Raw genomic sequence first — 23,559 nt, 5'->3', positions numbered from 1 at the left:
TCCCCTACGCTGCTCTCCAACAGGTCAGTCCCCAACCTATACTGGTACCTGGCATTGCTCTTGCCTAGACACAAGTCTCTAGCTTGCCCGTGTTGCATTTCATTCCATTTTCCCCCCACCCAACTCAACACCCACCCAAGCCCGGGAAGTAAAATAGTCAATCAGAAAAGGACGTTGAGCAGTGAATGTGAAGAATAGAAGGGTGAAATATTCTTTGCAGGCGCCTACCCAGTGGGTCCTGGCTGCAGCATGTTGTAACACACGGCAGACCTGTCACCATTACAATTCATTGATTTCCTGAGATGTGTGAGTCGAGCTTGCCATCCTCCAGGTTTGACACATAATGGCTTGATTCCTCAGTGCTGGTAGGCGTAGACTTCTGTGTTAAGTTGGCTGTCTAATTCCTTCAGACAGTCCCAGGGTATTTCTCATATTCATTGAAGACATCAGAACTAAATCTTCAAGCGACTGCAAAAAAACAAGGCCAAACAATGTTAAAGGCTGAATTTCAGGCTGTGAGCTACTAAGACAGCTGGTCTCCTGTGGACTGGTGGAGCTTGCAAATCAGAAGACAAAGCACACAGTGCTATGAGGTTGCATGACCTGAAGATCACACGTAGTATTTCCTCCTGACAAAACCTGTTCACATGCTTACTGCTACATCCTGCCTAAGCCAGGCCTCAGCTTTGTAGTCAAAACAACGAGAGTAATAAAAGGCTAAGATAAGGAATAAACTAAGAACTGAAGTGCAGGTATAGATCTTGAGACCTGAGGGAGACCAGATACTGCATGAAACGCCCTGAGGTCTTCGCTGCTGGGAACAGTGGTTTCAAGTGGAAGTTGTTCAGCTATGAGAGTAATAGGCAGGATTTGAAAAGCAAAGAGGACCTGATATGAGCTAGGAATAATGATGACAGCATTTTGTGACTTGTATGTTTATGAAATGGTAACAGTGCACTTTTATTTTTTTACAGTTTTGTCTGTTACATTTGTAACAGTAACATACAGAAAATTAGAAACACTTAGTAGGGTGAGTAATGTGTTTTATATATCTGGGTTGTGAAAGATGAGAGGGATAAATACAGAAGAGGTCCTGTTTTTGAACACTGGCCTTTCAGAACAGACCACCAAAGGACACTTACCAGCCTTGCTGTATGTCATCTTTCATCTGTCATATCACAGAATCACAGAATCGTAGGGGTTGGAAGGGACCTCCAGAGATCATCGAGTCCAACCCCCCTGCCAAAGCAGGTTCCCTACAGCAGGTCGCACAGGTAGGCATCCAGGCAGGTCTTGAACATCTCCAGAGAAGGAGACTCCACCACCTCCCTGGGCAGCCTGTTCCAGTGCTCCGTCACCTCACTGTAAAGAAGTTCTTGCGCATGTTTGTGCGGAACTTCCTATGCTGCAGTTTCCGGCCGTTTCCCCTCGTCCTGTCTCCACTCACCACTGAAAAGAGTCCGGCCTCGCCATTCTGCCCCCCACACCTTAGATACTTATGGACCTGGATCAGGTCCCCTCTCAGTCGTCTTTTCTCAAGGCTGAACAGACCCACTTCACTCAGCCTTTCTTCATAGGGGAGATGCTCCAGGCCCTTCACCATCTTCGTGGCCCTCCGCTGGACTCTTTCCAAGAGATCCCTGTCTGTTTTGTACTGGGGAGCCCAGAACTGGACGCAGTACTCCAGATGAGGCCTCACCAGGGCAGAGTAGAGGGGGAGGATCACCTCCCTCGACCTGCTGGCCACGCTCTTTTTAATGCACCCCAGTAAGCCATTGGCCCTCTTGGCCACAAGGGCACACTGCTGGCTCATGGCCAACCTGTCGTCCACCAGGACACCCAGGTCCCTCTCCGCAGAGCTCCCCTCCAGCAGCTCATCCCCTGACCTGTACTGGTGCATGCAATTATTCCTCCCCAGATGCAAGACTCTACACTTGCTTTTGTTAAACCTCTGGTTTCCTACTGCCCAGCTCTCCAGCCTGTCCAGGTCTCGCTGAATGGCAGCACGGCCTTCAGGCGTGTCAGCCAATCCTCCCAACTTCGTATCATCAGCAAACTTGCTGAAGGTGGCCACTATCCCCTCATCAAGGTCACTGATGAAGATGTTGAACAAGACCGGACCCAGCACCAACCCCTGAGGAACACCGCTGGTTACAGGCCTCCAACCGGACTCTGCACCACCAACAATGACCCTCTGTGCTCTGCCAGTCAGCCAGTTCTCAACCCACCTCATTGTCCACTCATCTATCCCACACTTCCTCAGCTTTGTTATAAGGATGTCGTGGGGGACAGTATCAAATGCCTTGCCGAAATCAAGGTAGACTACATCCACTGCTCTCCCCCCATCCACCCAGCCAGAGACAACATCATAGAAGGCTACCAGGTTGGTCAAGCACGACCTCCCCCTGGTGAACCCGTGCTGACTACTCCTGATAACCTCCTTTTCTCCTTTCTCCAGTTGTCTGGAGATGACATCCAGCACAAGCTGTTCCATCACCTTTCCAGGGACAGAGGTGAGGCTGACTGGCCTATAATTGCCTGGGTCTTCCTTCCTGCCTTTTTTGAAGACCGGGGTGACGCTGGCTATCTTCCAGTCTTCAGGCACCTCCCCCGTCCTCCAAGACTTCTCAAAGATGACAGAAAGCGGTTCAGCAACCACCTCTGCCAGCTCCCTCAGCACCCGTGGATGAATCCCATCGGGTCCCATGGATTTGTGAACATTGGTGTTGCCTAGGCGCTCCCGGACCACCTCTTCCCTGACAGAAGGGAGGTCTTCCATTCCCCAGATCCTCTCACTCACCTCCAGGGTCTCAGATTCCCGAGGGGGAGCTTTTTCACTGAAGACAGAAGCAAAGAAGGCATTCAGTATCTCCGCCTTCTCAGCATCCCCCGTTACCAGAACACCCCCTTCACTTAGCAGGGAGCCACATTCTCCCTAGTCTTCCTTTTACTGTTAATGTACTTGAAAAAACCTTTTTTGTTATCCTTTATCCCCTTTGCCAGATTTAATTCCAGGCGGGCTTTAGCCTTCCTTGTCGCATCCCTGCAGACCCTGACAACATTCCTGTATTCTTCCCAAGTAGTCAGACCCTTTTTCCACATTTCATGGGCCTTCTTCTTTCCTTTGAGTTTGTGCACGAGCTCCTTGCTCATCCACACAGGTCTCCTGCCACCCTTTCCCGACTTCTTCCTCACAGGGACGCACCGATCCTGAGCTTGGAAGAAGAGCTGCTGAAATGCCCACCAGCTCGCACAGGCCCCCTTGCCTTCCAACACCCTAGCCCATGAGATAGCTCCAAGTAGGTCCCGGAAGAGATCAAAGTTGGCTCTCCTAAAGTCCAGGATAGCAATCCTACTTTTTGCTTTACTTCTTCCACTCAGGATCTTGAACTCCACCATCTCGTGGTCACTGCAACCCAAGCTGCCCCCGACCTTTACTTCCCTGACAAGCCCTTCTCTATTAGTGAGAATAAGGTCCAGCAGTACCCCTCTCCTCGTCGATTCCTCAACCACCTGCATCAGGAAGTTGTCTTCAACACACTGCTGCGGAGACCAGCTTCAGGGCAGGTAAGACTGTACTGGGCCAGGGAGCTAAAGCCAAAAAAGCCAAAAAGGCCGTCCAAAAAGCTCTTTTTTCTTTCTGCATGTCATCTTTCATCTGTCATATGTAGACAGCTCTGGAGAGAAGGACCTGGGGGTCCTGATGGATGAAAAGCTTAACATGAGCCAGCAGTGTGCTCTTGCAGCTTGGAAGGCAAATGGGATCCTGGGCTCCATCACAAGAGCGGTGGACACCAGGGACAGGGAAGTGATTGTCCCCCTCCACTCTGCCCTTGGGAGACTCCATCTGGAGTACTGTGTCCAGGTCTGGAGCCCCCAGTACAAGAAAGACAGGCAGCTGTTGGAGAGGGTCCAGAGGAGAGCCACAAAGATGATCAGGGGGCTGGAGCACCTCCCCTATGAAGACAGGCTGAGGAGCTGGGCTTGTTCAGCCTGGAGAAGAGAAGGCTGCGGGGTGACCTCAGTGCAGCCTTCCAGTACCTAAAGGGAGCCTACAAACAGGAGGGGAGTCAACTCTTTGAAAGGGTAGATAACAGCAGGACAAGGGGAAATGGTTTTAAGTTGAGGGAGGGGAGAGACTTGAGAGGTTGGATGTCAGGGGGAAGTTCTTTACATGTATTAGTTACGTGTATCCATTCACAGATTATTCTGAAATGCTTAGCTACTGTTTCTGGATATCTGAGGATATCTGCAGAATGACACAGGACAATTCCTGTTTGGGTAATACTACCTTGCCTTGCTGCTACATAGCTAACAGTCCTATTAGCAAATCATTGATTGGTGGTCAGGAGCAGAAGCAAAAGCAGATTTAATATTAAAGGCTTGTTGTTTTTTGTTTTGTTTTGTTTTGTTTTGTGTGTGTGTGTGTAACTCTTCATCACATCGCATTGATTTGCTAGTATCCACCCCCGAGAAAGATCTTTTTTTGTATATCATGATCCTACTGGAGGTGTAGTCAAAGGAGGGAGCTATAAGAAATACTGAAAAGCATTCCACTGTTTGCATCTCCATGACTGACAGGACAGTAGGAGAGTAGTAAGGCTACCCTGCATAAAAAAAAGTTGCTTTTCACATAGATAGCTTGATCTTTTGGCAGCATAAATGCCAAACAAATGTTGCTTTCTTAAAAATAAGCAAGCCAAAAAACCCAAAACCCAAATCAAATGACACCAAACAACAAAAAACATGAAGCAGTGTCTCCTTTTATGAAAAACAGGAGTTATCCATAATGCCAAAAAGATAAAACAGCACATTACCTGAGTGTGATCTTTGCCTAAGTGTTTCCAAATGCTTCAGTTTTTCTGCTAAGAAAAAGCAAAGCTGATGGTTCACACTGAAAATAATTACTATTCAAACGTCTCCTTTTAATAGCTTTTTTTTTTTTTTCTTATTTCTAATTCTTTTCACCTATCATCACCTACTTATGGGAGAGATGTATTTCTATTGCTTGGGAGAGTCTAGAGGATCCTTGTTTGCTTTACCTTCTTTGCCTTTGGTGTACTGAAGTCTCTTGGCTGCAAGAATCTCTCCATTTAAATCTTACTAGCACTCTGCCTTATTAAATGGAATTCTGAACCAGATCTGATTGGTGAAACTAAATTCTCAGGGTCTTGTCTGTGAAGAGCTTTTGTACCAAATACATGCTGCAGAAGGAGGTGTGAGAATCCTTCTTTGTTTTTTTTTTTGGCTCAAAGCTTGCTTCCTGAGGTTTTTCTTGTGATAAGACTCTGAGTGACTTGTCAAGGAGGCAAGTGATGGGTGCTAACTGTGTGACAATCGATATCGCTTTGGGAACATTTGAAAGCCCCTTCCCCCAGAGCTGCTTGCTCTGTAGAAGAGCGGAGGAGAGTGCTCAGGAGTGTTCACTGGAGGAAGATCTGGCCTGTGGCCAAACCGCTCCAGCTTGGTATGGGAGGCTGGGGGATGATACCATTGTATCCTGCGAAGGCAAGATGCAAGTTGGTGCCTCCCTGCTTCCTCTTATCTGCTGGCAAGGCCAGAATGATAAAGAACAAAGGAGGTTCCTGCTCAGATCCCAGAGCCAGAAGCTGCCACCGCAAGGAGAACTGACTCAACCACCTTGGGTTTGAGCTGTCACTCAAAGGAGAGCTGACTCGACCACTGTGGATTTGAGCTGTCACTCCAAAGATAGCCGACTCAACCACTTTGAAGCGTTGAAAAAGGGCCATCATCACCATGGTCGTGGTCCTCGTTGTCAACAGAACAACTCTGCCTGACGACCCACCGCTACTGAAGATCAAAGACGGAACTACAAACCACGCTGGATCCATGGTGGTGACTATCTCCCTCTTGCTGCCTATAAAGACTCCTTGCTTCTTCTTTTCTATCTTTTCTATCGCCCTCCTTCCCTTCCTCATTACCCTAATTCATAATAGTGTCCGTCCTCCCCTTCCCCATTTCCCCTGATTAAGATTTGTAATAAACTGCTCGGACCAACATTTGAACCGCTGCTTCTTAATCTCACGCTGGGTATATAGATAATAAAAGAACCTCCTCTCCCTCCTATAAATTGGAGCAAGACATTTATTTAATGGTGTAGTCGAAAGCAGGATACTCACCATGAGAGTGTTGTCCTTCCTGATATAGCTTTCTTTGTGTGCACCTCCTGGAGTTGCAGGGAGCGATATTTTTGAAAACTTAGACGTGAGTCCTTCTCCAGGAAGGCCGCTCCGCATTCTGAAACTTTGCTGTTTATGTGTATGCCTCTCGGGGACGTATGAAGTAATTTTGATTACGTGTGTGCCTCCTCGAGAAGACCTCTCTGAATTTTGCGATTTTAGTATCTTGTAACTTAAGTGTGAAATTTGGACCTTTCTGTGTGCTCCCCCAAAGAAAGGGAGGAGTGATTGGAGCATTTTCATTTGTTTAGGTGTGGTGTATCTCCCTGGGAGGAGCGGCGAGGAGTAACTGAGCTTCTGAATACGTGTATCTCCTCCTCCCTTAGTGTTGGTCTTTCATTGTATTGAAAACATGAGCAAAGTGAAGATGTATTATTTGATCTTTTAGAAAAACATGGTGCTCGACCCTCTTTATCAGGTATGGATTGGGCATGACAGAACTGGTATAACTTGCAGAGTGTTTCGGACCGTATTAGTATCCTGCAAAAGAATGCTCGTACTCGAGCTGGAAAAGGAAAGTCGTTTATTTGTGCTATACTCGGAGCTACTTTAAAAGCAGCCGTGGAGTTCCGAGATGAAAAGCATTCGGCAGGAACCCAAACTATACAAGCACTGCAGGAATCGGTTAAAGTAACACAAGAATTGGTGAAAACTCTGCAGAATCAAATAGTGAACCTCGAGGAACAATTAGAAAGAGAGAAACGTAATTCGGCTTCGTTGCAAATGGCTTTTAAGGAACTGCTAACGTGTAAGCATGCCAGCCATACCGTCACCCACAGTTTGCCTCGAGAAAAAACTTTTCCTCAGGTGGAACTACCAGGAATGAAGGAAAGGCTAGATAAATTAGAAACTCCAATAGCCCCATTGCGTCCTTTGATAAAAACTGAATGCACATTCGATAACAGTGAGGATCTAGATCCTCAAATGAATGTTAAAGAAATTCCCTCCTCAGCCACTGAACTAGCGAAATTGAAGAAAGATTTCAGCCGCTCTCCAAAGGAATCCGAGACAGAATATGTATGGAGGGTGAGTCTCACTGGTGGTGACCAGATTCGGCTAACAGAAAAGGAAGCAGAAGGTTACTGGGGACCAGGAGTATTTTTAACTACTGGCAGCAGTCGTGCTCCCTGGTCATTAACGCAAAGGGCTGCCTATTGGGCAGGTGGTCTCAACCCTTTAGAACGGGGAGACCCTCTTGCCATTACTGGAACAACTGATCAGTTAGTAGAGAGTGTTCAAAAGGCTGCTTGTCTCCAAATGATGTACGATAGAAAGCTGCAGCCACACCATGAATTACCTATGATGATGCCTGTTGATCCTGAGAGAATGACTGCTTTAATTAGGGGGCTTCCAGAGTCGTTAAAACCTATAGGTATTCAACTGCAAGGAAAAATAGAGGCTATGTCTCAGGGAGAGAGAAGCCGGCCAGTGTCAGAAGGAACTGTAACCCCCAACCATCTGCAGTCAGGAAACAAAGCATGGACGTGGGGAGAGGTGGCCCAAGAGTTAATTAACTAAGGAAGGAAATATGGGCCAGTGGTTTCTTCCTCCACTACATTTGAGCCAAGGGAAGTAAGACTTGCAGCAGTCAGCCTTGCCCCCAGGCCTCCTAGCTCAAAGCCCAGTGGGACTGGAAGGGTCTCACTGTCAGTAAAAACAGGTAGGCGAAATATTGATCATAAATGTAATTGTCTCTGGATACTGGGCTGGCAAAAGGGTGTTCCACGAGATTTGATGAATGGATTACCCACTGTCAGGTTAGAGAAATTAGTTAACTGGTGGCCAGAACAAAAGCTCCAGAATCTCGAGGAAAGCAAAACCCCAGGTCCTAGGGTCTCTCCCAGGGAACCTGAATGGCTATCCAAGCCATTAGAAAACTGACGTCTTCGCCCCCCCAAGTGAGCGGGGTGGGGGTGGTGAAGGGTGGATGCATAGAAAGCTCACAACAAAGGGAAGCAAGATCCTCGATTTAACACCTTTTGCTAAAGGCCTCACCACTCTTGCCAGTTATCCCTGTGAGTCACGATCCAGTGGCTGATAAGCCAGGGAAACACTCTCACCTCCCTGGCCAGACTGTGTCGATTGACTCAGCTAACCCGAGGCCAGTTCCCCTAACCTTAACAGGATCCCTTAACAAATATCTTTGGAAGGCTAAAGACACCCCGAAAAAGGAATATGAAATCAACACTTGCTGGATTGTTCCCTCATATTTTTTAACCATATTAACAAAGCCCAAAAAGTCGGTGTCTTGTTGTATTTTACAGAAGATCCCCGTGGGACCTTGACAGAACACAAAAAGGCTCATAGCTGATTTTAACCATTTGTGTTTTGTGACAGAAATACTGAAGATTTGATCATGCTAGAACACTGAATGTACCTCTTGATTACATTTTTTGGTTGCAATAGTGTTATGTTTTGTGTTGTTATGTGTATGGGTGGTGATTGGTATCAGTCCTTGGATCTGTTAAACTTCACAGTTCAGGTTCAGGGTTTTTACAGGTCATCCTGGCTTACTGGTTCTCCCTGCACAGTGATACCATTTCTTTTGACCCCTTCTTTCACCCCTTTTTACCAAACTGATTATGATTTGCATGTAACTCCTCCACAGTGTTTCCAAATTCCTAACAAACTGGGAAATGAATCAAGGGACCCGTCTAATATCTGTTAGATGTGGTCACAAAACAAATCTATCAGAAAGCCTTTTGCACTGATGCTTTTCAGTGTCACACCAGTCCAGGAGTTCCATCCAAAACATGGTTGCTGGAAAGTGCCTAAGTTTTATAAGAGATGTGTATGTTTCTGGGATTACTCCTCTTTGATGGTTTGTACTGTGGGGGTATCCTGCACACACTATCCTGTGAAAAGTTCTGTGGACCGTAACAATACTTGAACTTGCCAAACTAATATTTATATCTCTCAGCATTTGAATTGCTTGGAAATGCTCAAGTGGAAAGTTCTCCAGACACTAAATCATCTTAGAAAACATTACATGGCAAGTCCACATATAGTCAAATTAGACTAGATACGCTTTTAGTGAATTAACTGAAGTGTAATATTGTATGGCTATTCATAAACACCACAACCTCTACGGAAAAATTCCCATCTGGATCCTGGCTTACACTGGGAGTTCCTGGGTTGGGAAAGCAGCTGACACAAATACCTCTGTTTGTTTCACCTACTTATTATTATTATTGGTTATTGTTAAATGTGTGGTCATTGCCAAATGTATGGTTGTCTCTTTTCACTTTCTACCTTTATTCATCGTGTAACATTGGTGTCACCACTCCTGAGGCATCACCGAGTGGTGTCTCTGGCAAACTGAATGACTCTAATTGTTGTCTAAAGATTGATGATAATGGTAAAGTTGTTAAACCAATTGCCCAGGGTATACGGAAAATAGCCCGTGTTCCTGTCCAAACCTGGAAGGGCCTAGACGCTGATTTCTTTTCCTGGCTTCCAGGTGGCCCATGGGTCAAACGTATCCTATTTTCTCTACTGTGTGTTGTTGCAACTCTTATGTTTGTAGCCTGTATGATTCCATGTTTTATTCAACTTATACAACGTGTTGCATCTTCCATGTATTTTGTAACTACTTCAACTGATGATGGACAAGTCCAACAGATCAGGGCAACATTTGTAACCAAGCCCAAGAAATCTTTTCTAGTAATTGTGTAACGATTAGCTTCCCCTTCTGCCCCTCTTCCTTCCCCCCATGCTTCTTCGCTGTCTTTTTATTTTCTCCCTTTTCTTTTCCTCACCACCGTGGAGGGTCACTTGGGCTTTATTTCAAGCAATCTTTGAGCCACGGGGTAGTGTGAGAATCCTTCTTTGGTTTTTTTTTTGGCTCAAAGCTTGCTTCCTGAGGTTTTTCTTGTGATAAGACTCTGAGTGACTTGTCAAGGAGGCAAGTGATGGGTGCTAACTGTGTGACAATCGATATCGCTTTGGGAACATTTGAAAGCCCCTTCCCCCAGAGCTGCTTGCTCTGTAGAAGAGCGGAGGAGAGTGCTCAGGAGTGTTCACTGGAGGAAGATCTGGCCTGTGGCCAAACCGCTCCAGCTTGGTATGGGAGGCTGGGGGATGATACCATTGTATCCTGCGAAGGCAAGATGCAAGTTGGTGCCTCCCTGCTTCCTCTTATCTGCTGGCAAGGCCAGAAAGATAAAGAACAAAGGAGGTTCCTGCTCAGATCCCAGAGCCAGAAGCTGCCACCGCAAGGAGAACTGACTCAACCACCTTGGGTTTGAGCTGTCACTCAAAGGAGAGCTGACTCGACCACTTTGGATTTGAGCTGTCACTCCAAAGATAGCCGACTCAACCACTTTGAAGTGTTGAAAAAGGGCCATCATCACCATGGTCGTGGTCGTCCTTCGTCGTCAATAGAACAACAATGCCTGACAACCCTCCGCTACTGAGGATCAAAGACGGAACTACGAACCACGCTGGATCCATGGTGGTGACTATCTCCCTCTTGCTGCCTATAAAGACTCCTTGCTTCTTCTTTCCTATCTTTTCTATCGCCCTCCTTCCCCTCCCCATTACCCTAATTCATAATAGCGTCCGTCCTCCCCTTCCCCATTTCCCCTGATTAAGATTTGTAATAAACTGGTCGGACCAACATTTGAACCGTTGTTTCTTACTCTCACGCCGGGTATATAGATTACAAAAGAACCTCCTCTCCCTCCTATAAATTGGAGCGAGATAGGAGGGTGTCAGGTATCTCTGGAAGGTAACCTCATCAATCTTGAATGTCATTACATCTCTCAGTGAGGTGGCAAGAGAAGTGTGGGGGGAAAAGTGGCCACGGAGGTACATGCTAGAGCCATGTGATATTGCATGTCTTTAATTAGCTGTTGTCATTACGATGCTGATGAATTAGATAGCCACTCCGTTTTATCAACAGCTCCTGTGTGTGCTGTACTCTGTAGTGGAGGCTTTCTGCTTTTGGGAGCCTCCTGCCCAGAAACAGACTTTGTGAACTTAGAGGATTTTCATCTGCAGACTTCCAAACAGACAGCTGGGCTTTCCCAGCCCGTTACTGTGAAATGCAGTATCCTTGGTGCAAATCCGGTGGTTTAATGTAGCACTTTTCTGTTGCAGTGCCAAGGGAAACAAATTTTCATGAAAACATTCCCAGTCAGTTTGGTGAAAGAACATTTTATTTTGCATCCCAGCCCTCTGGTAGTATATATTGCTGTCAACTGTTACATTTCACTTGGGAAGCTGCCCTTTCAAACTGAGGGCTAGCAAAACGTCAGACTTCTCCAACAAAGAGGGAAGCAGTGCCATGCACTTAAAACATGTTAGAAAAAGGATTTGATCCTAAGTATTTGGAAAAAAAACAAAACCAAAAACCCACAGCATTTTTACTACATAAAGGAAAAAATTCACCCATTATGTATTGCTGTACAATCAGATACTGTATCTGAATTTGGAAGCTAAGGAAACAAGAAGTGTTTTTCTTCCTATTACGTGTGATTTTAGCAAATTCACTATGGAGAATCACTGAGTCATAGAATGATAGAATCGCTCAGGTTGGAAAAGACCTTAAAGATCATCGAGTCCAACCACAACCTGACCATACTGCCCGAACTCCAACAACCCTCTGCTAAATGGTGTCCCTGAGCACCACATCCAAATGGTTTGTGAACACGTCCAGGGATGCTGACTCAACCACCTCCCTGGGGAGCCTATTCCAGTGCTCAACACCATTTATGCAGAGCAATGTTTCCTGATATCCAACCCTGGCACAACTTGAGGCCATTTCCCTTCGTCCTGTCACCTGTCAAAATGAAGATCGCATTTGATGCTATACTTCTAGAATTTTATAATAAGCCTCAGTCAAGAGAAGTAAGCAGACATTCGAATGTTTCCATAGTTGCAGTTTTGTTGCACTGTGTCTTGTTTGTCAGCAATAATGCAGTACATAAGGACAAATTCCAGTTTGACTGGAGAAATGAATGTTTTGTACTGCTTTCTGAAGTGGTATATATAGAATCTCAATTAAACAGGCACTGTAAAGATAAATTTCATTCCATGATTTCATATAGTATAGTTCCCATTACTGCTACGTGTTATTGCTTTCCTCTGAGTAATCATACCTATGCTGATTGTTAAATGCAAGATGGAAAACACGTCAATAGCTAGTGATTTGTTTGCAACTGAAGAGTGATCTAAAATCACGACATTTGTTCCTGAGTTGGATTCTTTCCCAATACGAGGTATTCCTGAGAGCATTTGTATTGAATGTTTAAGACAATATAAAACATACTGGAATTCATCTGAGAACTATCTTCATAAATTCATACCACAGCTGCAGTTGCCTCATGGTTTCCATTTCAGTCACACAAATCACGACTTTTGGAAAATCACTTCAAGGTTGTGACTGATATCAATTTAATATTCACATGTTTCAGGGAAAAAAAAAAAAAGTGTGTGTGTTACGGGGCACTTCTGAAGTTATTGTAATGTAAGACATGAAAAATGTTTCCACTATTCACCCTAGATTCACTTTGTGCCACACAATGAATATAAACAAACGGATCTGTTTATTCTAAGCTGCCTTCAGGCTTTACATGAACAGGTACCAGCACAGAAAACAGGCACCATCACAGGATCCCAGGACCCAGCCCAGGGCATGTCATGCTCTGTGAGGTGACGCTCCTTGCTGTGATGTCACAGTTGTGGCTTTCACCCCTGTGGCAGCGGTGGGAGCGGTGGCTCAGTCCGCTTGTGGGACGCGCAGGAAGTGAACCCAGAGAGAGCGTTGTGTCTGTCTGGAGGCATCCTGCTGTGATGGAGCGGCTGAGAGCCCTTCGAGGTGAGGTCCCTCCACCTCTCTGGACACCGTGGCGCTGCCCGAGCACGTGTGTGCCTCCAGTGTCTCTTTAGGACGTGCCAGCAGCACTGTCCTTGCTCTGCTGAGTGCAGCCGCCCACTGTGCTTTCCCCAGTACCCCAGCAAGGGGAAGGCTCTCTCCCCTCTCCCCACCAACCACGCTTGTGCCAGCGCAGCCCACCCCGCGCTGTGGGGCTGGAGGAGCGTTCCTCCCAGAGCTGGCTGCGTGCTCGGCCCTGGCTCCAAGCAACACCGGCGGCAGCTGCTCTGCTCTTTCCTTCCAGGTCTCTTTGCCTGTGTGGGCAGCATGCCCAGACGCACACGTCGCGGGGAGAGAGGCAGGGTGGAAAGCCCTGTCCCCACCTGTGCCGTGACTTTACTGCTGCAGCGCCTGCAAGACCAGGAGGTGAGCTGGGGACGTCCAACCATCGGTCCTTGCCCCGGTTCTTGTCCCGTGGGTGCCAGGCCCCGGCAGCACATCGGCATAGCAATGGGCGGCAGCGGGCGGCTCCCCGGGAACAAGGGCAAAGCCAAACGTGACCTATCCCTGTCCCCAGGGTGACCGAGAGCAGGCGTACTGCGAGCTGGAGCACGTCCTGGGGGAAGAGGACAGCCGCCCGCCGTGCGGAGTGGTGAACCGGCTGCTGGCTGAGGTGTCCCAGGACCTGACAGCAGCCCAGGTGAGGGGTCACTCCCGAAGGCAAAGGGAGCTGCCTGCCCGTGCTGGTGTTCTGCTGGCAGACGGCGCTGGCTTGGCCCTTGCAAGGGAAGGCCTTGGGCAGCCTCCTGTGCCGTGTGTCACCAGTGACTCTTTTCCAGGGCGTGACGGACAGCGTGAGAGTGGCTGCCAGCAATGTCCTGGTGGCTCTGGCCCGGACTCACTTCTCCATGGTGATGGCCGAGCTCCAGGGCCACCTGAAGGCCACACGGGAGATGTGCAAGGAGTTTGTGCTCGTCACCCTGAGCAAACTCTTCAGCATCTATGGTAGAGTGCCCTCAGCCTCCTGACACCTACAGCAACTAGGGAGAGGGGTCTCTCCCCTTGCGCATGATCTGCATAGAGCTGGGGGGTGCAGGGCTCTGCAGCCTCACCTCCCTCCCTGCTGAGGCTCTGACCGTGCCCTTCTCCTTCCTCTCTGCAGCTCCACAGTGCATCTCTTTTGTGTGGCTGACGCTGGCCGGCCTGTGCAGTGTGGTGGGCCGGGTGAGGAGCGGCCGGACCCTGCGCACTGCTTGTGCTGGTGAGTGCCGGCCCCAGGGCAGGGGGGCTGGGCACAGCCCTTGCACCTCACCCTGCTGCAGCCTCTCACAGGCTGCCTTTTCTCTTCTTTTGTGTTGTTGCGTTGTTGTTGTTGTTTTCTATAATTAATTACTCGTTTATTTGTTTGTTTGTTTGTTTGTTTTCAGTTGTGAAACAATGGATGGATGGCGTCAAGATTCACTTGTCCTCTGGAAAGCACAGCCCCTGGCCTGCCACAGAGAAAGAACAAATGTATGAGAATCTTCCTGAGCTCTTCTTCTTTGTGGTCAGCAACTGGCAGGACTGCAAGGAGGAAGAGGTGAGCACTGCTGCATTCCCAGCCTGGGATGGCAGCTGGGGCATCCATGTTGGCAGCTCTGTCTGTGCCCAGCAGGCTGAGAGCACAGGGGTGTCGAGAGGGTGTGGGCTGGCTCTGCAAAGGGCCCCACACTGGCTCTGTGCTTGGGGCTGGATCTCCCTGCCAGGGAGCAGTCACAAGTCACAGCACTGTGGCAGGGAGAGCCGGGGATGAGGGTACGGGGAAAACCTGCCTGCCCAGGGAGAGCGAGCCCATGTGCTGCTGGGCACAGGGCTGTGGGGAAGGGGAATGGAAAAAGAAAGCCCTCTCTGTAGGAAGGGCAGACCTTCAGTCTTTGATGCTGGGCCTCTGCCATCCCTCTCCAGGACAGACAGGCCGTTCTCGGGGCTGTGACTGCCATGATGACTGTCCTCCTGCAAGAGGAGCTGCCCCGACAGCACGTCTGGGAGCGGCTCCTCTGGCTCGTGCACCCGTGTCAGGAGATGCAAGACACCTGCAGGGTGGCCAAGGTAAGATGTTGCACAGGGCTTGCTGTGGACGTGGGGCCCGTGCAAGTGCCACAAGGGGTCAGGGGGCTGCAGGGAGGAGGTGGGCAGTCCTTGGAGAAAGAAGGAACAGGTGCTCAAGGGAAGTCTGAGGCTTGCTGAGCTCTTCAGTCAAGGAAGGAATAACCTGGACACGAGCCAGGAGGAAGCCAAGAGTCACTGGTGCCCATCTCCTGGGGATGGGAGGCTTCACCACCACCATGGGGGCTCCTGAATCTGATGGGCGAGAAGAGGGCTGTGGGTGGGAAATGCCTGCAAATGATGCCCAAGCCCCAAGGCTCAGCTAAGAGCAGAGAGCCTCTCTTGGTGCTGCTGGGGGGGACGGACAAACAAGAACGCTTGTGTGGGAGCTTCTCCCACTGGGAGACAGTTCCTCTGCTCTGCTCCCAAGTGGCCGGATGTGGCTTCAGCCCCTTCTTCCTCTGCTGGTCTCTTGCAGAGCCTTCATATGTTCCTGGAGGCCTTGCCGGGAGTTCAGTCTGTCATCCCTAAGGACAAGTTTCTGGCCGTCACCAGTGCCGTGTTCTATCAGGTAAGGGGTGCCTATCCTGGTGTGCACAGCAGTTTCCCTCTTGGCTAAGCCTCAGGAGGACTGCAAAGCTCTGAGCCTCTGATGGCTGCTCAGCCTTAGCTCCTGCATGGACTTTGTTCCCACAGCTCTCTGATGACGCCAAGCAGCACAGCGAGGCTGACAGAGCAGAGCTGACCCGCTGCATCCTGCTGCAGGGTAAGGAGAGGAGCTCTGGCGATGCTTGCCAGTGCTCTGGCCAATACATCTCTCTCTCACCTCACAAATGGGCACAAATTGCTCACTAACACAGCATGGCATTTCCTTCCTGCAGCCCGAATCTGCCCAGAGGAAACGGTCCTGTTTCTGCAGTCGCAGCTGGGCCATGAGTGGGAGGCTGGATGCGTGGCAGCCCTGGGTCTGCTCGGCGCTCTGGCTCGCTCTGATGGTCAGTACCACGGGTCGGGACTTCCAGGGATCCCTTTTGCCATCTGAGCTGTGCCTCCACGCATGCTTCTGTGTATCTCTTGCAGAGCCCGCGATGACAGAGAAGCTGCCGCAGATTACAGAGGCTGTGCAGCGTGTGTGCAGTGACCCCAGGACCCGGGTGAGCTGTTTGGGGAAAGGAAAGCGCTGTCAGGGGGGTGATGCTGCTGCCAATACGGCAGGGCTGGGGTGACCAGGGATGTGCTGGGGCATCGACCACATGGTCACGATGGCTCCTGTCAGGAGAGCAGGCAGAGTGGAGCGGTCGGGTCCCTGTGCTGTGCATGGAAAGTGCACAGCCTGGTGCTAAGGCCTGGCCCTCACCTCTTCTCCTCTGCTTTTGTCATCTCTGCTCATGCCCAAATGCACCTGATGAGCAGGTGGCTTCCCTTGGCCTTCTGAGCAAGGAAATCACACCCACAATTGACCCCTGGCAGGTGAGGAGGGCCGTGCTGCACTTCACTGAGGATCTGCTCAGCGCTAACGCCTGGAGCTGCTCAGCCTGGGATGTGGTGGGGCACATCTTCAGGGAGTTCAGCCGCACCACGGGAAGAAGGGTAAGGACAGTGGGCAGCATCTTCCTTTGGAGGACCTGTGCAGCTCATAGGCTGGCAAAAAAGCACCGGTGGGGCCACTCCTGAGCCTCCTGAGAGGCTCCTGAGAACTGAGAGTAACCAGTGTTTCAACACCACTGTTGTGCAGGCAGCTGAAGACCTTTCCACCCAGGAAGCCCAGGAAGAGGAAGCTCTCCAAGAGCTGTGCATCAACATCCTGGGGTCACTGGATGTCTCTGCAAGAGGGATCTCCAAAGTAAGTCACACTCTGCCCTGCTGCCACTCCTTGCCTTTGCACCACGTGTTCCTCGTCCCCTTCCAACACCTCAGGTCTGTCCTCCAGCGTGCTCTGAAGGACACAAGACTCAGAAATTCAGAGTCCTCTTTATCTCTGAGCGGAGGCAGGAATGCTGACATGCTCAACCGCCTCGTTCCCTACAGCTCCTGTGGCCAAGGCTGCTGCTGTACGTGGTGCCAGCCCAGTACACCGGCATGCTGATCCCGGTCTCCCGCTGCGTCCAAGCCCTGGCCAAGAGAGGGGAGCTGACGGTGCGGGACATGGAAGATCTGGATCCCCACTTCCTCAGCTCCATGTTTCAAGGTAGGAGCAGAAGCTCCCCCGTGAGCTCTGCTGACCCATGTTAGCACCCAGAAGGGAGAGCAGAGGTGCGCGTGGCAGGGCACAGAGTGTCTTGGAGTCTTACTCAGCACTTCTTTCTCCTCGCAGGCCCACTGCTGACTCCCCAGACACTGCTGGCACGTCTGCTGGTAAGTAGATGCTCCTGAGGCCGGTGCCACAAGCCCCGAGGAGGAAGCAGCATGGCCGAGCGTGCCAGCACCTGCCTCACTCCTGGGGATGCCGTTCCCTTCCTAGCTTGCAATGTCATGGGCCAAGCGGCTGGCTGCTCCTTGCCCATCAGGGCAGAGCCAAGCTGCTTTCCTCTTGGGGGAAGCCGCTTCTCTTGCAGCACAAGTGACCCTGTTTCTCCTTGCTCTCGCTCAGGCGGTGGCAGGGAGCCCTTCTGCAGGCAGCGAACTCCAAGCCGCTGCCTTGCTGCTCCTGCAAAACCTCCACAGCAAGATCCACAGAGCTGTGGGGGCCAAGTGGGCTGCTGAGATCCCCCTGCTGCTGCAGCGCCTTGAAGGTAAAATGCTGGTGGGGAGGGAGAGGTAGAGTGGGCGAGTGCCCAAGCCAAGCCCGGTTGGGTGCAGCTCTTCTTTTGTGGCTTGATTCCAAGCAGCGCTCTTTTGCTTCTTGTTGCTGTGCAGGGAAAGATGAGAGCTTCCCGAACTCTGAAGAGTGGGAGCACCGTCTGCTAAAGGTACAGCACTGTGGAGAGACATGGTGCAGAGAAATGCTTGCCTGCCTGCCACAAGGAGCCCCGCTCCCATACGAGCCACCACGGGACAGGAACAGCCTCTCAAAAGCTGCTGTGGAGCAGCTGCTCGCCTTTGCAGCACTGCCTCTTCCTCTTTGTCCCAAGCCCAAGGGGGGGTCTTAGGAGAGGAGCAGTAGGTGGCTTTAATGGAGGGAATGCTGGGGGGAGCTGGGAGAGGGGCTGTTCTTCCAGGCAGCTCTGCCCAGAAGGCTGCAGTGACTTGGGAACGCGGGAAGAGGCAAAGGGCAAGGGAACATTGGCTTCTCCTGTTCTCCAACAGTTCCTGAGGGCATCGCTGGACGTCGTGGAGGACGAGGCCTGGACCAAGGCCCTGAGCTGCGAGCTGAGCCGGCGGCTGAGCAGCTCTGCCAGCAGCTCTGCAGAAAAGGTGAGTTCCCCGCGGCTCTACTCAGCAGTGCCCAACTGGGGCTGGGGCTGAGGCTGGTGCTCTGCCCCCACGGGCTGCTCATGCTGCTTCCACGGCCTGTGCCCTCACAGGGCGGTTCCCTGCAAACTGCCTGGGGCTGGCTACAGCTCTGCTCCACAGCTGCTCTCAGCGACTCCCAGGGAGTGTGGGTCCTTCCCATCTAGCCCTCTCCCGTAAGGTCAGGCTGCTGCCACATCCCAGCTTACTCCTTCCCTTCCCACGCAGACCTTCCTCTACAAGGCTCTGGGTGCCGTTCTGGGAGCTTGTAAGGAAGTCCTCCATGTCCAGGAGAAGCTGCTGCAGCACCTGGAGGAATCCAATGCAGAGGAGCCATCTGAGGCCCAGGTGAGCTCTCCTCTCCACCAACTCTGTGAGCATCCTCGCTCTGTCCCTGGGGCAGAGGGCTTCTCAGAGGGCCGTGCCAGCAGGTTCAGGCCTGCGCCAACTGCCCCTCGTTCTTTTGTGCAGGGAATGATCTCTCTTGTCAGCCTTGCTGCTGACAGCAACTTCCACACAGTCCTGGACACACTCACCATGTTTGCGTCCAGGCTGTGCAAAGGCCGCAATGGGAGGATTTCCAGGCGCAAGAAGGTAATGTGCTACGTGTTTCCATCTTGGCATTCTTCTGCCTTATTTTCACAGCAGCTCCTGCCCTGGGAGCCCAGGTGCACCGCAGGGCACTGGGGGCTGCTGAGCGAGTGTCTCAAGGCATTTCTGCTCACACAGGCGGAGCTGGACAGCGCGAGAGCTCAGGCTACACGCAGCGCTCTCATCCTCGCCCATGGCAGCTTGGCACTGCGAGCCTCCAAGGAGCAGCTGCTCGCCCGCCTGGAGGGAGACATCGTGGGCAACATCCTGCTGCTGTACAGCTGCAGCTGCCAGGTGAGAGCTTGAAGTCTGCCAGGGTGTCAGAGCGCCCAGCTGCAGCCCCTCCACGTGGGGGGATGATGAGATGGGCCTTCTCTTTCCAAAGGTCCCTTGGGGAACGGTTTGTGCCCAGATGAAGATCCAAGCCCTTCCCTTAGCGTTGCCCCATGTGTCCCCTTGACAGCCCCTGGCCCTTCCCACCGTTCAAAGAATGTTCTTCTCTCTTGGCCTCAGGACTTGCAGAACAAGCTTGCGCTGGTGCAGAGCATCACTGATTTCAGCTCTGCTGTCCATGCCGTGGGTGGCTCCGCCTTCTTTAACCCCTCCTTGAAGAGCAAGCTGCTGGAGATCCTGATGGTGAGTGCCTAGAGACAGGGCTCTATGCGGAGGAGTTCCGGGCTGTGCCACGAGGCTCCCAACCCTGGAGCCATGCAGGTCTCCCCCAGCCACACATCTCCAGCTGGTGGGGACCTTGGGTGCTGGCAGGCAGCAGCAGGCAGCGGGCTAGGTCCACCAGCTGTGGAGCTGCTGCATCCTGCAGTGCTTGCATGGGAAATGTGGGAACGATGGGGCTGGTGTGTGGCAGTTGTTTCTGTCTGTGGGCCAGGCAGAAGAGCTCTCTGGTGGCCCTTGCCCACTTTGACAATGTTTCTCTGGTACTTGCAGGACTTGCTGAAGAAGTATTACCTGGGCACCCCTGTCTCCCCAGTGCCCCTCAAGGTGGTTCTGGCCCTGGAGCAGTTGAGGTAAGGGTGGGAGCCTCTAGGCTTGCAAGGCAGATGGTGGTCCCCCTTTAGGGTAGCTTCCGAAGGCCTGGAGGGGGGAGGGGGTAAGGAGCTGCATCTACAGGAGAGACGGCTGGGCTGTTGTGGGCAGTGAAGCTGAGATTCTGGGCAGGGAGAAAGGCCTGGTACTGCTGTCCCCAGGCGAGGAAGAGAAGGGAGACTTGGGGCCTTCTTCCCTTCAGAGCGGGAGGTGGTTCACTGCTGCCAGGGAGGAGGCGGGCGCTGCTCCAGCAGCACAGGCTGGGGGTTTTGGCTTTGCAGCTGTTGATTGGGAGAATCTCAGACCTTGTCTGCAGCAGTCTGGAGAGCAGTGGTAAAGGCCCTTTCTTCTTTCTCTTCCTTTTGTTCCTCTTGTCAGCAAGCTGAAGCCCTCTTTAGGAAGCAAGGATGCACGTGAACTGTTGGCTCTGTGCTGCAAGAACATTGTGTCACACCCTTCAGCAGAGATGATGCTGAAGATCACGAAGTCACGGCAAGCAGCACAGTACCTGCAGGTAAGCTGCCGTAACTTTCCCGGCCACCTCTGCGTCACAGCCCTACCTCAGCACACACGGCCTATGCTCCGGCAGCAGCCGTGATGCCACACCTCAATCCCCTCTCCTGCTTTCAGCTTCTGCAGACATCGTTGAAAGCTCTGGGCCGGCTCATGGTGGTCCTGCTTGAGACAGAGACCACCCGGGGATTCTTCCAGAACATAGTCCAGGTGAGTACGTGTGGGGCAAGGGAGGAAGCATGGTGCCCGTTGATAGCAGGGACAGAGATCTGGGGACTGAGAGTATGATCGAAGGGGGAGAAATCTCCTGCTAACAGGCCAGCTCACTGCGAGCTGAGAAATGGGCAGAGAAATGGGCTCTGCAGGGGGAAAGGCAGGAGCCAGCCCCTGGTAGGGCACAGCCGAGGAAAAGCTCCTGGGTTAGGAGGCAGCAGTATCTGCAGAAAATGGGAGCAGCAGTGTCAGCGCACAGTGAGGCGGGGGTCCACGTGGAGCCACAGGGCAGGACCTGAGGGAAACTGCCGGGGAAAGAGGGACAGGGAGGGGGATGGCAGGAAGGAAAAAATGTCCATGGTGAGACATGCTCTGCTTCAGGTCCTGCAGAGATCACTGACCTCAAACAACATGTGGGAGCGTAACAGGGCCCTGCAGACCTGCTCCCAGCTGCTGGCTGCTTGTGAAGGGCTTCCGGTGAGTAAAGAGCCCCACTGCATGCTCCCTGCTCCCTCCCCAGTGCCCCTGAGCTGGAAGGGGAGCTCTACCCAGCTGTGCATGCTGGCATGGGGAAGGCACAGGCAGGAGAAGCTAGGGAGAGCTGGGGCTGCCTACAGCTTTGTTCCTGCCTCTCATCCCTGCAGAGAGGAGATGCCTGTGAGTCCTTTGGCTCCTTGGTGGGATTGCTGGCTCCGCTGACGTGTGACCCCATGCCCACATCCCGCCAGTTGGCCGCCACCTGCCTGAGCTCCCTTCTGCGAATCCAAGGTGAGTAGAGCGGGATGCACCAGCCCTGTGCTCTCCTCCGCAGCACTACCAGAGCCCCACGGGCTGGGCCCTGCTTACAGGAGGGAGAGGCACTGTGCACAGCTCTCTTCTTGTCCCCACCCTGTCCTCAGTCTCTCCCCCATGGAAAGCAGTTCCGTTTCCAGAAGCATGACTTCCCTTTTCCCCCGTGCTCTTTCCAGCCAAGGCGGCCAACAGAGTCATCGAGACAGGAGACACTGGGAGCCTGTGTGAGGGGCTGAATGACTGCAGCACCGCTGCTCAGCTCCAGACCTCATCCAAACTGGCAAGGGTAAGTGGACCCAAAAAGGGGTGGTGGCATCTCAGTGCATAGGCTTCTGCACGACCCTAGGCTGTCCCCAGCCTTTCATACCATTTCCAAAATGAGCTGTCACTCTGAGACCTCTTTTCTCAGCAAGTAGCAGGAGGCTCTGAGCTATGTCTGCCCTTCAGGCCCCCCATGCAAGGAGCTGATTCCATGGTGTGTGTGTGTGTGTGTGTGACTGTGGCTGCTGGGAGGTAGGCTTTGCATGGAAGCAAACAGCATGGGTGGAGCAGCTGGGAGAAGGCTCAACCGCCTTCCGTATAAATAGCAGCGTAGGAGAGCAGGAGCGTTGTGATTGCCCCTGAATGAGCGGCAAGCTGCTGAGCTAAGAACGCCCTCAAGACTGCTTTCTGTTTTGAAGAGCTGCCGCAGAGCAGTGATGCGATCTCTCCTGCTTCTCTTTTCTCTGCAGGTGGTGTGCAGCAACTTCCCCCTGGAACGCACCGTTGACTTCCTGATGGCCATCAAGGAGACCTTGCGGAAAGGCAGGGGAATGCGCGTGCGTGCAGCTGGGAAGTGGATGATCACCTTTCTGCAGATGTACGGGAAGGACATCTGTCGGGACGTAAGAGACTTTCTTCCACCTCTCTTGGACTTTCGCTGGCTGTTGCACTACGCCTTGTGCCGTTTGCCTCTTGTGCTAAAGAAGCACAGCCTGAGGGCAGAGCCAGGGCTTGGACAGGGTGGCTGGCGTGCAATTTAGGCTTGGGCCTTGGCAGCATGTCAAGGGAGCAGGCACTGCTCATGTGCTGAATGTCCATCGTTAGGCCCTGCAGAGTGCAGGATGCAACAAGTCATTCTTTCTGCCCTTCTTCTTTCAGGTGCTACCAATCCTCCACATCCTGCGCAGCTGCACATCATCCGCGCAGCAGAGCACGTTCATGCCCTTCCTGTGCCAGGCGGTGGTCATCCTCATCCGCTGCCACAAAGAGGTCATGATTGACAACTTCTCCCGGCTGCTTGGGCCCACAGACAGGTATCAGCACTCCTGCCTTTGCTGTTGGTGCAGCCCCAGTTGTAGCTTGCCTCTGTCAGAGGAAGTAAGGAGGAATGCTTCCCGGGAGGAAACACAACAATTTCCTAGTCACAACTTGTGATTCTCCTTTTTCTAGCGAGATGTGGAGGAGAATAAGAGAGTTTTGTCTGCAACGGTGGAGCCGATAGAAGAGCAAAGCGAAAAGACAAAAGGAAGAGAAGAGATAAAGAGCTTAAAAATTGTATTATTTATTAAAAATACATAAATAAATTAATTAATAAATAAATAGTACTCTTTTTTTTTTTAAACCAAGTCTTCATTTTAATAGCTGCTGTCTCTTCTCCATACCAGTTACAGAATCACAGAGTCACCAAATGTCAGGGATTGGAAGAAACCTCAAAAGCTCATCTAATCTAATCCCCCTGCTGGGAACACCTAGGTTTGGTCACACAGGAATGCGTCCAGGCAGGTTTTGAATGTCTCCAGAGAGGGAGACCCCACCACCTCTCTGGCAGCCCGTTCCAGTATTCTGTGACCCTCACCATGAAGAAGTTTTTTTTCCAGCATTAATGTGGAACCTCTTTTGTTCCAGCTTGTACCCACTGCCCTTATCCTGTCA

General features: G+C 51.5%; 1 protein-coding gene across 1 annotated transcript; it reads left to right on the top strand.

Moving 5' to 3' along the window:
• Positions 1–6,594: 6,594 nt before the first annotated feature.
• LOC306957815 (maestro heat-like repeat-containing protein family member 2B) lies at positions 6,595–23,128 on the top strand (the record flags this gene model as incomplete). The annotated part of the gene is given in 34 exon segments (XM_079549140.1): positions 6,595–6,618; positions 9,546–9,558; positions 12,882–12,928; positions 12,930–13,020; positions 13,322–13,443; positions 13,595–13,717; positions 13,857–14,022; positions 14,180–14,278; positions 14,445–14,596; positions 14,962–15,105; positions 15,581–15,673; positions 15,799–15,868; positions 15,984–16,097; positions 16,183–16,256; positions 16,573–16,692; positions 16,838–16,945; positions 17,131–17,290; positions 17,417–17,457; positions 17,693–17,834; positions 17,959–18,011; positions 18,349–18,456; positions 18,721–18,840; positions 18,964–19,086; positions 19,222–19,377; positions 19,597–19,719; positions 20,029–20,108; positions 20,506–20,641; positions 20,758–20,850; positions 21,235–21,330; positions 21,498–21,621; positions 21,822–21,931; positions 22,377–22,529; positions 22,786–22,940; positions 23,077–23,128. Coding segments are annotated over 34 exon segments (3,585 nt in total).
• Positions 23,129–23,559: the final 431 nt, after the last annotated feature.

This window comes from Tetrao urogallus (genome assembly GCF_951394365.1).
Source record: "Tetrao urogallus genome assembly, chromosome: 1".
NCBI classification, from domain to species: domain Eukaryota; kingdom Metazoa; phylum Chordata; class Aves; order Galliformes; family Phasianidae; genus Tetrao; species Tetrao urogallus.
The sequence above is the reverse complement of the archived record's forward strand: the minus strand, read 5'-3'. Positions and strand labels throughout refer to the sequence as shown.